The 14330-nt window shown below is 44.5% G+C and overlaps 1 protein-coding gene across 4 annotated transcripts in view; it reads right to left on the bottom strand.

Moving 5' to 3' along the window:
• VSTM4 (V-set and transmembrane domain containing 4) overlaps positions 1 to 14330 on the bottom strand; it is a 98858-nt gene that overhangs the window by 40702 nt on the left and 43826 nt on the right. For all 4 annotated transcript variants that reach the window (XM_087862944.1, XM_045809907.2, XM_087862946.1 and 1 more), the window contains exon 5: positions 9241 to 9274. In XM_087862944.1, the coding sequence (XP_087719070.1) occupies positions 9241 to 9274 (34 nt within the window). The remainder of the gene's footprint in view (positions 1 to 9240; positions 9275 to 14330) is intronic.

Raw genomic sequence — 14330 nt, 5'->3', positions numbered from 1 at the left:
TAAATCCCATAAAGTGTTCAGAAGCGGGGGTGCAGGGGCATCCGGTGAGTAATTACGAGGAATTAGCCCACAGCGGCTGAGAGCCCATCGAATCCTCACAGCGACCCTGAGCGAAAGGGACAAAGGCAGACTTGCACCCATTTTGTGGAGGGTGAAAAATTCCCAGAGAAGCCAAGTGGCCCAAGGTCACCAAGCTGCCGGGTGAACGCTCCAGGTGGAATGTTCTTTACATTACGCGAGGAATAACAACCAAGCTCCATCTCACAGGCTGGCCCTTGTCATGCATGCCTCTGCCTGGGGGCTACGGAAGGACACTGGGCCTGAGAGCTGAGGTGGGGGGGCGGTGAGGATGAGAGGCCCAGCACGGATGTCAGGGATGCAGGACAGGGGCCAGGAGACACAACGCCCGCATCCGCTACCCCTGCGCGCACCACCTTCCAGCTCGGGTAAACATGGCCAGAGCGGAAGGCGTTTAGCAAGTATGTGGGCTAAAACCAACAAAACGACAACAACAAAGCCTGGAGCATTTGCAAATTGATGCCTGTGACCAGAGCACAATGACCTTTCAAAGTCAGGGGGGTGGAGGGCAGCTGCAGCCATGGCCAGCGTCTGTGCCTATACCCTTCCCTCTTCTCCTTCCACTGTCCTGGCTTCCTGTCGAGTCTCCTCCTCGTTCGTCTGTGCGAACACCAGCACTGCAGCCCTCACAAGCAAGTCTGAGCTTCCCAGCATGCCCAGGGCCAGAGCATCAGCCCTGGAGCCAGCTGGCCTGGGCTGGCCTCCCTCCCTGCTCCACCTCCACCCAGCAAAGACCTCACCACCATCCCACACTCTTTGTGCACCAGTTTTCATCTGTAGAATGGGGCAACCACAGCACCCACTCATGGGGTTATGGTGAGGAAGGAAGGAGATGCATTGTGTGAATGAATTCAATGAAGAAGTATGTGGCAATGCTTAGCCCTGTGCCCATCCCTGGCTTCTGGCCGTGCCACCCACTCCAGCCTCTTCTTCCTGGTGCTCTGCCCTGAATCCCCAGGGCACCTCACTCCTGTGGACCACGTGCCTCCAAGCCCCCAGCCTCCCATCCAGTGTACCCCTTTCTCCCCACTTCTGTGCGCTGCCCTCCCCCAACCCTCTTCTGGAACACTCTTACCCCGCCTTCAATACTTGGCCCAAATTTCATCTCCAGGAAGCTTTCCCTACCACCCACCGGCCCAGAAGACGGGGTTGGCGGCGCCCCCTCTAGGCGCCTGCATCAACTTTGTGGGTATCACATGGGCACTGCCACGGTTTTGCATCTCTAGTTCTCCCATTCAACACGGACCTCAAGGGCATGGGCTGCATATTATCTCATCCTTGCCCGTCAAGCCTTACAAGCTCACAAGAAGTTCTATATAGCAGAATCACTCATAAGTATGACTGAATAATAATAGAACCACTTGCATAGAGCTCACCATTTACAAGGACCATTGGAAGCACTTTATACAGACTCTTTCAATCCTCCCAACACCACCAAGCGCTGGGCTATCTTTGTCCCCATCTCACCAAAGACGTAGAAAAACTAGCCGAAGGCACACAGCAGATAGTGGCGGAGTGCAGATTTGAACCGAGGCAGCCTGGCCCCAGAAACTCTAAACATCACAGCACATTACCTTTCACAGAAGAAACAAATTTTGTAATACTACCACTCTGCAATATTATGAAAATGTACCAAGTAGTTACATATCTAAGCTTAGAGCTGATATGTTTACAATTCTCTCTGAAATCATTCCTGCCTTCATGCTAAGATCCTGAACAAGCCAATTATTCATTAAATCCTATACCGTAGGGGTATGTTTAAAAAAAAAATCTCTGATGGTTCAGAAAAAACTGAAAAATGTTTAAAGGAAGCTCATAAACCACAGTAACCCTGTGTCTGTAATTTATCCAACATATAAATAGTCCGTGCCCCTGCTTATCCGTGAGAAAGCGTACGTGCCAGAACCCATGAAGAAAACTTGGATTACTTCGGTCCCGTAACTGCTGTTGGCACAGGGAACATACTGTCCATTTCAATTTCTCCTGTTTGCAAATACTTTATTATCTCAACCCCATAAGAAGAAGTTAAGCAACAGGTCAGGAAATCTATTGACTAAGAACTGCCTTTTTGGTGTCCGTGTCCATCTTCTTGGCAACTTTCCTGAACTTGACCTACGGAAAGAAGGCATCTGGACCCGTGGAAGAAGACGTCATGGTGTGGGGACACACCGTATCTCTATGCAACTGGTGGCGCTTCATTTTCAAATCTGACTTTCTGGGACCTTTGGGAGTGGTTTTGTGCTTATCCATTGAGCTACTCTCAGGAGCTGCCTTCCCTGGGGAAAGCGCATTTAAAATCCTGCAGAGCCTTGAGAGCTCCCTCTGGCCCGGCCTTTCGCTCCAGAAGAGCACTTAGCCATGGGAAAGGAACAGCCTCCCAGCCCCAAAGTCAGCACCACCCTTCCCAGGAGATGGCAACTTCCGACTTTGGGAGCGACACCCATTCAAGACGAGACTCGTTTCCCTTCTGTATGAGCTTCTCGCAACAAGTCATTGAAACCCCTAGGGTCTCCAGGTTCTGCCCCAGTCACTTGGCAGGCTTTCTCTTTGTGACCACAGCCTCAGCCCCAGCACAGCCTCATCCTGGGGGGCCCTCCCCTGCCTGAGGGTTTCCGTTCCTGGCCTCTTGCCCTGGGCCCTGCGCTCTCTGCCCATTCTCCCTTAGGAGGAAGTGGTCAGAGGACAGAGAAGAACATTTATGCTGATAATAGCTTGAGACTCTAGGGGCCCAGCCGCCCACTGCCATAGCACAGATGGAGCTGGGGTCTGGGAGCCCCCAGCACCACAGGGACAGGAGGAACTCCCTGGGCCACAAAGAACAGTGCCGGCCGGAACCAGTCTGAAGGACTGACCGGTTCACTAGTGAGGCAGAGGATCTGGGCTGCAAGCAGTCAAACGGCCTGAGGTTCTGAGCAGCAAGACGAAGGGCTCCTCTGCATGGTCCTGGGGTGCAGTGGAGTAAAGGCAAGCTTTCCAGAGGTCGATCTGTGGGAGGCCCCCACAACAGACATGCGCATGGAGACAGCTTGACTCGGGCACTCAAACTGCCTCTGCAGTCATTTCTGATGTCTGGGAGGTATCCCGGGTCTGGGGAAGACCAAACTCCCCTGCCCACCAGGCTGGGGTAACACCCTCCTGTGCTCCAGCCTTAGCACCAGCTCAGACTAGGGGCAACCCACGGGTAAGACTTAGGAGCCCACATGCCTGGCACTGCTGGCTAACAGTGAAAGCCAGACAGGAGACCACAGCAAGCAAATCCTGTGAAGCACTGGCAGGCTGGCCCCTCACAGCCTCTGAGCCCCCCATCCATAACCTCCCGCCCACATCCAAAAGGCCGGTCCTGAGGGCCCCGTGGAGCACATGCTTTTAACAAGAAACAAGTACCTTTATGGAGAGATAATTGAGTCACCATAAAATTCATTAGCCTAAGCATACAATTCAATAATTTTTGGCAGATCTATGAAGTGGTGCGAACATCACTACAATATACTTTTGGACATTTCTGTTACCCCAAAAAGTTCCCTCTTGCCCACTTATAGTTAATTCCTGCTCCCACCCTCAGCTCTAAGCAACTATTTTCTGTTCCTATAAATTTACCTTTTCCGGACATTCCAAATGGATGCTGTCATACCACATGTGATTTTCTGCATCTGGTTTAGTTCGCTTAGCATAGTGTTTCTGAGTTCATCCATGTGTGGCACGTACCAGCAGTGTGTTCCTTTTTATTAGCAAATTGTATTTTATTGAGTGGATTACTAAACGGTGTTTATCCATTCACCAGTTGTTGGCTATATTTAGTTTGTTTCCAGCTTCTAGTTATTAGGAACAAAGCAGCTGTGAACAACAGTATGTATGTCTTTGCGTGGACATATGCTTTCATTTCTCTTAGGCAGATTTTTCTGGGTCATATGGTAAGTTTATGTTTAATGTTTTAAGAAACTACCAAATGGATTTCCAAAGAGGCTACACAATTTTACATCCCCCACCCCGCAACAAACAGCGTTCCAGTTTCTCCACATCCCCACCAACACCTGACATTGTCTTTTTATCATTGTGGGTATATAGTGACATCATATTGTGGTTTTATTTGCACCTCTTAATGACTAACAAACATATTTTCATGAACTTTTGGCCATTTGTATATCTTCTTTAGGGACATAACTATTGAAATCTTTTTTGTCTACTTCTAATTGTATTATTTGTCATCTTAGTATTGAGTTGTTAAGAGTTCTTTATGTATTTTATCCCAGCATTATTTATTGAAAAGACCACGCTTCTCAAATTTTTTGAAATAATTTGTGAAGGACTGGTGTTATTTTCCCCTTTAATTCTTGATATATTTCACCAGTAAAGTAATGGGGGCCTGGGCTTTTCCTGGTTGGAGAGATTTTAGCTAACAATTCAATTTCTTGACCTATTATAGATTTATTCACTTTATAGCTTTCTTTTTAAATCAATTTTGGTGATTTGTGCCTTTCTAGGAATTTTTCCATTTTATCTATGTTGTCTAATTTGTTAGAATCAATGTGTTCATGATATTTTCCTATAATCCTTTTAACTTTTAAAGAGTCTGTAGTGATTCCCTTTTTTTTTTTTTGACTTTTAAGTAGGCTCCACACCCAGCATGGAGCCCAACACAGGGCTTGAACTCATGACCCTGAGATCAAGACCTGAGCTGAGACGAAGAGCCAAATGCTTAATCAACTGAGCCACCCACGTGCCCCAGTGATTTCATTTTTGCCTCCTGATTTGGTAATTGGCTTTTTCTCTTTTTTATTTTCATGTATAGTCTAACTTAAGATCTGTCAATTCTATTGATCTTTTCAAAGAACCAACTTTGGTTTTATTGATTTTTCTGTGTGTGTGTGTGTGTGTATGTGTGTGTGTTCTCCATGTCATCGATTTCTGTTCTAATCTTTATTATATCCTTTCTTCTGCTTACTGTGGATATCACTTGCTCTTCTTTCTCTAGTTACTTATGCTGAAAGCCTAGGTTATTGATCTGAGATCCTCCCTCTTGTCTAATATGGGCATTTCGAGCCGTAAGTTTTTTAAGCACTGCGTTAGCAACATCTTTCAAGTTTTGATGTGTTTTGTTTCCACTTCTATTTAATTCAAAACATTTTCTAATTTCTCTTGTAATGTTTTCTTTGTATTATTTAGAACTGTGTTGTTTTAAATTTCAAAACGTTTGGGAATCTCCCAGATTTCTTTCTGTCATTAATTTCTATTTAGTTCTATTGCTCAGAGAATAAACTTTGTATGATTTCTTACATACATAAAATCTTTAAACTTATTCAGATTTGTTTCGTGGCCTAACTATATGGTCTGTCCTGGAGGATAGTCCCAGTGCACTTGACAAGTATGGCATGTGGTCACTGGGTAGAGTATTCTATGTCAAGTCAAAATTATTGATCTTCTGTGCCCTTGTTGATTTTCTGTCTAGGTATTCTATCAATTACTGAGAGTGGCCCATTGCAATCTCCAGCTATTATTCTAGAATCACCAACTTCATCTTTTAATTTTCTGTTTTTCTTCATGTATGCTGAGGCTCTGTTGTTAGGCCCATATACATTTATAATTGCTATATCTTCCTGGTGTGTTGATCCTTCACAATTTGTAATTTCCTTCTTGGTCTCTAGTCATATTTCTTGTCTTAAATCCTATCTTATCTGATATTAATTTAGCTACCATCTCTCTTGTTACTATTTGCATGGTATATTCTCTTCCTTTGGGTGCTCTCCATTCCCCACCACATAGGTGTGTTGCCTCAGCTAGAAATACACTTGCCCCAACTGTGACCAAAAGCTCAGGCTAACAGAGCTGTTGGGCCTCCCTGCTCAATCCCCTTAAGCAGGTCACCACCACTGATACCGCTGCTGAACGTGAGCACTGCCCACTGCTCCAAGTCACATGAGCCCCCTTCTAACAACAGAGCATCTGGTGGTCCTCACAGCACTCCCTGCAGGAAGGAAGAGTGTCAGAGCAACCGGAGGCCAAAACGCCACCAAATCCCACTGTTGCCAGCAGCAGCTCAGCAGTTTTTCAAGTATAAAAGCCTCTGAGTTTAGTATATACCTTTGGTCTTTCCAGAGTGCTAAAATGGTTATTTTTGTTGATTTTGTTCAATTTTATAGGTGCTTTTTTGGGGAGAGGACTTGCTGATCTCCTTACTTGGTCAGACATCTCTCCCAGGGACACATGCATTTGCACTCACTGCCTCGTAAGTTCCACAAAGCGGGGACTTCTGTCTCTTCGCTTCACGGCTAGACGACTCTTAGACAACAGCGTGGTAGACAGTAAACTCTCAATAAAAGAAGTTTGCAGTTTGATTTTAGTAACAGGGTTTCTCTGGATCCCAAACTCAGCAGAAGTAACACAAAGCAATCGGGTATAGGGACTGTTGGGGCTGCAAACAGTGTCCCCCAGAGCCATCCGAATTCACATTTAACTGAAGTTTTTATGAAGATAATTGTAGATTTACATACAGTCATAAGAAATGAAGCAAAGGCATCCTGGGTACACTTTACCCATTTTCTCCCAGCAGTCTCCTAAGAATCAGATTTTTGATCCATTGATTTTTCTGTTGTCTTGCTATTTTCATCAGTTTCTGCTTTGATCTTTATCATTTCGTTCCTTCTGTCTGCTTTGGGTCTAGTTTGCTCTTTTCCTAATATCCCGAGGTGAGACTTCAGATTATTGATTTGAGGGCTTTCCTAAACCTCTAATGTAAGCATTTAACACCATGTCTCTCCCCCTCAGCACTGCTTTAGATGCAACCCACATGTTTTTTTCTGTTTATTTTCATTTTTGGTCAATTCTCTGTATCTTTTTATTTCCTTTGAGACTTCCTCTTTGATCCACGTATTATTTTTAAAGTGTGTTGTTTCATTTCCACGTGTTTGTGTGATTTCCATTGCTTCAAATTTGTTGAGGTTTGTTTTAAAGCCCAACATTTGATCTAAGATAGACCAGATCTTACGGCGAATATTCTGCGGGGGCTGGAAATACAAGTGTTCTGCTGTTGGTGGTCCGAGAGCTCAATATGTATCAATTTGGTCCTGTCAGTTGATGGTGGTGTTTAGATCTTCAATACCCTTGCTAATTTCCGTCTAGAAGGTCTCCTGGTTGCTGAGAGGGGTTGTTGGAGCTGCCAACTGTATTGGGGATTTATCCATTTCTTCTTTCAGCTCTTTTGGCTTTTGCTTTACGTACTTATAATTCTCCTGTTTGGGGTATACATATTTAGGGTCTTTGCCTTCCTGGTGGATTGATCCTCTCATCATTATCTAATGTCCCTCTTTGTTTCTAGTAAGTTTCTCTGCTCTGAAGTCCATTTTATCGTATTACTAGCATACCACTCCTGATTTGTTTTGGTATTGCTCATGCGCTGTGACTTTCTCCATCCTTCTATTTCAGCCTACCTAAGTCACTGGGTCTGAAGTGAGTGTCTTGTAAAGAGAATATAGGTGGGTTGTGTTTTTTTTTTTTAAATCCACTCTGTCAATCTCTATCATTTAGCTGATATATTGAAACTGTTTTAAGTTTTCAACTGTTTAAGATAAACAGTATGTTAGTAATTAAGTCTGCTATTTTATTATCTGTTTTCTGTTTATTTCCTGTGGTTTTCATTCCTCTGTTCCTTTACGTTACTGGACCATATTTTAGGATTCTATCTTTATTTTTCTATACTGTTTTGAGTGCATGTTTTTCATAATCACTTTAATGATTGCTTTGAGCATGATAAATAAATGTGTGAGTTACCAAATTTCTATCACTTTAAGTGAAGTGTAAAAACCTCACTTCTATTTAGGTAACTTTGCATTCCCCACTTTTAAATATTTTAATGCTCTTCTTGAGTATCAGAGGGTTTTATAATTTTGGTTTCAATTATAAAATATTATTTTTAAAACTCAGGAGGAAAAGAATAGCTTACTTATGTACCCATATTTCTGCTCTACTGTTCCTTCCTCCTTCCTAATGTATCAAGTTTTTTTCTTCTATTTCAAGAATTTATTTTAGCTTTCTTTGAAAGTAGGCCTGATAGTGACAAATTCTTTCAGTTTCCCTTCATCTGAGAATGTCTTTATTTCCCCTTTATTCGTAAAGGACAGTTTTGCTGGATATAGAATTTGTAGTTGACAGCTCTTCACTCTCAATATTTGAAAGTGTGCCACTTCTTGGGCTGCCTGGGTGGCTCAGTCAGTTAAGTGTCCAACTATTAATTTCAGCTCAGGTCATGATCTCAGGGTCATGAGATCAAGCCCTGCGTCAGGCTCCGTGCTTAGTGAGGAGTCTTCTTGTGATTCTCTCTCTCCCTCTTCCCCTCCACATGCCCTCTCTGCTCATGTGCTCTCTCTCTCTTCCACTCTCTCTCTAAAATAAATAAATAAAATCTTTAAAAAAAGAAAACGAGGCCACTTCTTTCTGCCTTCCTCCGATTCAGATGAAAAATGCACTGTCATTCAAATTTGTGTTCCCTGTAGGTAATGCATTATTTCTCTCTGGTTGCTTTTAAGATTTTTTTCTCTGTCTTTGGCTTTCATCATTTTCTTCTTACCACCTTTCAGAGTCCTCCTTTGGTTGTTTCTGACATTATTTTCAGGGTTTATGGCTGTGCTTAGCAGGGAAGAGCAGGGAGAAACTGACCTATGCCATTGTGTCTGAACCAGAAGTCTCAAATTTCTAAATGCTGTGAGTCTGCAATATCTCCTTTAACTGTTATGCCACGTGTGAGGTGTGTTCCACCAGCTAGAAGGCTAGCATCTCAGCACATATATTTCTAATGGCCACGTTCTGCCGAGCAGGGCATAGGGCAAGCAGGCCCTGGTGGAAGGGAATTAGGAGGATTTGTGGTCAGAAGGCATCAAAGTGGTTCAGTCTAGCTGCTAGCTTCTTCCTAAACAGGGGAAACAAGCCTCTTCCAGCATGCATGTTGAACCAGCATGAGCCATATTTTCTCTGGACCCTCTAGGGGTGATAACCAGAGTATGCAATCTAGAAACATGCAAGTGCATGAAGAACACACATTTTTAGGCCAATCTGCAGACTAACATGCAGACCCTTAGGTAAAGATACAAATTTAGCCAATTTCTTGGTAATATCAATAGAAAGTAAAATATCAAAGAGTTTCATTTGAAAAAAGAAAGAAAATATTCTTACCTGTTCTGAGGACATTTCACCAAATAATGTCTCGCTGTAAAAAAAAAAAAAAAAAAAAGGAAAGAAAAGAAAAGAAATAGAAGATGGTAAATAAATGTTACTTTAGATATATACATGCTCCAGGAATCACTGGGAAATACAGGTGCCCAGGTGTTGCCCAGATGTTGGCACAAGCCACTTTCAGGGGCTTTCATACTTCTCTCTGGATGAATACAGCAGAACCATAGCATAGACACCACAGTGACTCGATACTATTCCACACCTACATTGAGTCAGCCATGACCTCCTAGTTTGATAACTCAAAGCGGTCTTTTTTTTTTTTTTTTTTTCCCAAGCCGGGTTGAGGTGGGTTCTAACCTGGCAGGTCCTGGAATAACAGTCACCCAATTTCGAAGCTCTGTCTTAGTCATGAGAAAGCCTTTTGAGACAACCTATTTCCACTTAGATGCTCCTCTCTGTAAACTGGCTTTTTGTTCTCTGATCAATGCTCTTCCAGAGGGGCCCTTGGAAAAACAGTCTTAGAGCAAGACATCCTCCCCAGTGGGTCTCACTGAGAAAAAACAGATTCGAGCAGCAGAGGAAAAATAAGAATACCTAGGTAGTTATCCTAGTAAATGTTCGGTCTAAGCTCACAATTGAGTTCACTTCAAATAGAAGGTAAGCCATGGGCACCGGAGGTGGGTGCCATTACATCAATGGCACCAATGAACCACACCTCCCTGTATCTATCTACACCCCTGTGAACCCCCCCACACACACACTGAGCTTGACTGCCAGATGTGCTCTGGCCAATGAAACAATAACCAATATGTCACAAGCACAGACATAACAGGCCCCTGTGCTCTGAGGTTTGCTCATTTGTTCCTTCTCTCATTGCAGGGAATTCTTCTGCTACCACGTAAAGAAGCCTGGCTAGCCTACTAGAAGATGAGACCACATCGAACAGACACAAGTCATCCCAGCTGAGGTCCCAAAGCAGCCAGGCCCCAGGGGATCCACCAGCAGGCTGCGGCTGCAGGAGCGACTCCAGCGAAGACCAGAAGAAATGCTCAGCTAAGCCCAGCTGAAGTCGCTGATGTATGGAATTGTGAGCAAATAAAATCGTTGTTGTTTCAAGCTGCTACACATGGAATGATCTGTCATATAGGTGACCAGGGGAGGTTCCAGACCAACATGACAGTGTCTCAGCTTTAGAGAGGGCTTTTTAGGGTTACGTGTCACAACCCCTTATTAGTGCAAAAACTCTTCGTCCTGTTTACTGAGCACCTACTCTGTGCTGAGTAATTTACAGATGTAGCAATAATAAAACCATACCTAGTATTCACAGAACACCTATGTTCCTGTCCTTACTCCAGGCTTAAATAAGTCAGTGATCATTTGTCTGGGGTTTGCAAACCAGTGGGCACCCCTAGGAAGGGCAGTTTTAAGGAAATCAGTTTCTAGATCCTCAACTAACATGGTGTTCTTTCCTCAGAATTCATTCTCCCAGAATGTGCCTGAGCTCTGGCTGTATTCCTTTCCCTCTCTCCCCATCACATCACTGTTTCTCTTCACAAAATCGAGGCACACCTCTTGCCCATCCTGACTTGTACTACAGAGGTAAAGAACAGTAGGCATCAACTGAGAAATGATTTGGAATGTTGGTGCCCGTGCTGAGAAAGCAAAAGACCAATGACTGGGCAATTAACCCTTTCACCAGCAGGGAGGCTTCCGATATTTTGTTTTCGACAAGGATTAACTAATGACCTAATCCAGTCGTCAGCTGATCGAGTATTAAATGACAGATCATATCCCCTTGCATGAATCTGCTTAATAACAGAATCCAGCATCGTTTCTATTCTTAGTAATAGAATTCAGCATCAATTCTATAGTTTAAAAAGTAGGAATAGAAAAGATGCTGAATTCCATTATTACGCAAATTTGTGCAAGGGTATATGAAGTAAAATAAAAGTTCATTTTAATAAAAATACATTTCCAATAAAATGTTCTTCTTATGACTGATTAAATTGATAACATCTATGGGGCTTTGATTAATTTTATACTCATTTTCCAAATCTTATTAATTGTACAATATTAATAATACAGAAAAAATGTAACGTCTAGAAACTTATGGATTAAGGAAATTTTAAATATTCTTAATTTTAATTTTTATACCCATTATTTTTATAGAGAAGTGTAAACAAAAAAAATTGTATTAAAGTGGGATAAAATTTCTGAGGGAACTAGATTGAAGATAAAAGTTCAAGGAGAAAAAGGAAAAATACACAATTTCTAACGGCTAAAGCATGTTCATGGAGTCTTTTTAAATAAAAAGAGGTAGTTATTATATTCATGACATTTAGATGTAAAAGAAATTCAACCATTTCATTTTAAGATATCAATATTTGTGATGCCCTAGAAATTACCTCCTTTGCAACAATTTACATTTATGATGAAAAAGTTTAAACGTCAACAAAAAAAAGTTCAAAGATACATAGTTTTTGAAATGCTTTCAGGTGCTATGCAGGCAAAAATGTTTGAAGACCACGACTTTGCACTTGAATTTAATCTTCACAAAAACTTTGTCATTGCACTTAATTCTACGGTGGAGGGCACTGAGGCACATTGAGATTAATGACCGTGCCCAAGGTCACACAGCTGGTGTTAGGGGCTGAGCTGCGTCCCTCCTATGTTGAAGCCCCTAAAACCCTACCCCTCTGAATGTGACTGTAGCTGAAGATGAGGCCTTTGAACAGGTGATTCAGTTAAGATGAGGTCACTGGGGTGGGCCCTGATCCAACATGACTGATGTCCTTCTAAGAAGAAATTAGGAAACTGACAAGTGCAGAGGAAAGACCATGTGAAGCCACAGGGAGAACACAGCCACCTAGAAGCTTTACTACGGCAGCCCAAGCAAACTAATACACCTAGGAAGGGGCAAAACTGGGCAGCCTGACTCCAGAGCCCTCTCGTAACTACTCCTCACCCTTCTCAGAGAAGCTGGGCGGCTGGCATTCGAGTTCCTATAGACGAAGAAAGTGGCTGGAGCAGGGCGGAGCTGGGGCTGGAGCCCTAGAGAATCCATACACTGACCTGTATCTTGGGAAATCCAGTCCAGGGGCAGTGAGGTGAGCAGCCTGGAGACCAGGAAGCCAGGGAGTAGGAGGATGGGCCAGGGACACTCATAATAGTTGGCCATAGGGCAGGGGGCTGACTCAGAAAGACCAGGAGCCCAGTGAGGATGGTCAGTGCCGGGCACAAAATAGGCACAGCAGCCAGCACCTGCTGACCGATGCTTATAAGGTCTCAGACCAGTAAATGCAGGGCCGATGTCCCTTGAATGAAGAGGGACTGCCCAGGGAACCAAAAGTAATCCTGGATACCAGACATAAGACTTACGGGCATCTGAGAAATAGCCCTTGCCCAGAGTCACCTTCAAACGTACGTAACTTAATCAGTGCTGATTCCAGAGCTAGGGCTGCCCTGGGAGCAGAGCCTGTAAGATAAGCACTTCAGTACAAAGAGTCTATGTGGGACGTGATCCCAGCAAATCCACCGGAGAGCGGGGAAGTGAGACCAGGAAAGGAAGGAAGCCAATAAAGGGGGATCCTGGAGCCAGTCTCCATCATGGGCCATGGCCTCGCAGCCAGCACACTGACCCAGAGGCTGCAGGCTCCGCACAAGGCAACCATACTGCACAGAAATGAAAACTCAGGACACTGTTCTTTTTCAATGGTGATCTTATGATCTTTAGGGCTTTGAAGACTAAAAGGAAGGACTGGGTTTTTTTTTTAAAGATTTTATTTATTTGAGAGAGAGAGAGTGAGAGAGAGAGAGAGAGCACGAGAGGGGGGAGGGTCAGAGGGAGAAGCAGACTCCCTGCTGAGCAGGGAGCCAGATGCATGTGGGACTCGATCTTGGGACTCCAGGATCATGACCTGAGCTGAAGGCAGTCGCTTAACCATCTGAGCCACCCAGGTGCCCACAGGACTGTTTTTCTCACCTCCTGGCAGAAAGATGTCTGTGAGCACCAAGCCCTGGGGCTACCCTTTCTCTGCTCCTTCAGCCAGAGCCATACTGCTCTCAGCCCCCACCTCACGGCCAACCTCCCAGACGACCTGTCCAGGCTGAAGACTGTGTCATCCCCATCTGGGCCTGCCTCTGTCACCACTACCACCCCCAGACAGGTGCTTTAGGGTGCAGGTAGCCATCCTCCCCCATCTCATCAGGCCCTGTAGCAGTGTTGGGGCCTCAAGGTAGAGCTGACCCTCCCCTGTCTTTCACCTAATTTGCCTGCACCCTCTCCAGACCCCAGGCCTTGCAGAGACCCTGAGATAGGACCCATGGATATCTCTCCTGTTCCCCAAGCATCTCCCGCACTGGGTGAACACTGTAACAGCCCCTGCAAAAGGTCCCATGCATTTGCAGAAGGAGCTAGAACGACTAGGCACAGTGCTCTCTCAGCCTCCCCCGGCACCGGCAGGGAGCCAGGCAGCCTGGAAAAGGACCATCTGCACTTCCCTGGGGGGAGGGATAAGACCAGAGGTGTCCCCCGCTTCCTGCCAGCCCTTCCCTTCACACAAGAACTGTGCTCCCACCATGTCACATCCAAAACCCCAGCCCCTTCCAGGAAGCAGCCCTGCCTTGACCATGTTTCCGGGCTGGCGAAGTTCCAAGGACAGGTGAAGCCATTTCTCCCGGTCACCAGGTGGAAAGCTGCGAAGGAGAATGAGGTTTTCTATCGCCTGTTCTCTTACCAGAGAGCAGCTTCATGGCCCCACGAAAAGCACTGATGGAAAGCACCAGCACATAAAGGTGTGTGTCTAGAGACTCGTCCTATATGGAAGTCGTGAGCCCCAGGCGGCTACCTAGCACTCGAAATGTGCCTCGTCCAAAATGCCGGAAGTATGGAATCATGCTGGATTCCACCCTTTGTATGAACAAAGGAATGTAAAGTATCTCATTCAGAATCTTTATGTTGATACTGGTTGAATGCTATTTTAAATATATTGAGTTAAATAAAAGAGATTTTTTATTTTTTAACTTGTTAACGTGGCTACTAAAAAAATGTCCAATGACAAATGTGGCTGGCAGTGTATCTCTACTGGGGA

This window comes from Ursus americanus, chromosome 6 (assembly GCF_024610735.1).
Source record: "Ursus americanus isolate L20-20 chromosome 6, mUrsAme1.1.p, whole genome shotgun sequence".
NCBI classification, from domain to species: Eukaryota; Metazoa; Chordata; class Mammalia; order Carnivora; family Ursidae; genus Ursus; species Ursus americanus.
Note: the sequence above shows the minus strand (reverse complement) of the source record. Positions and strands in the feature narration are given on the sequence as shown.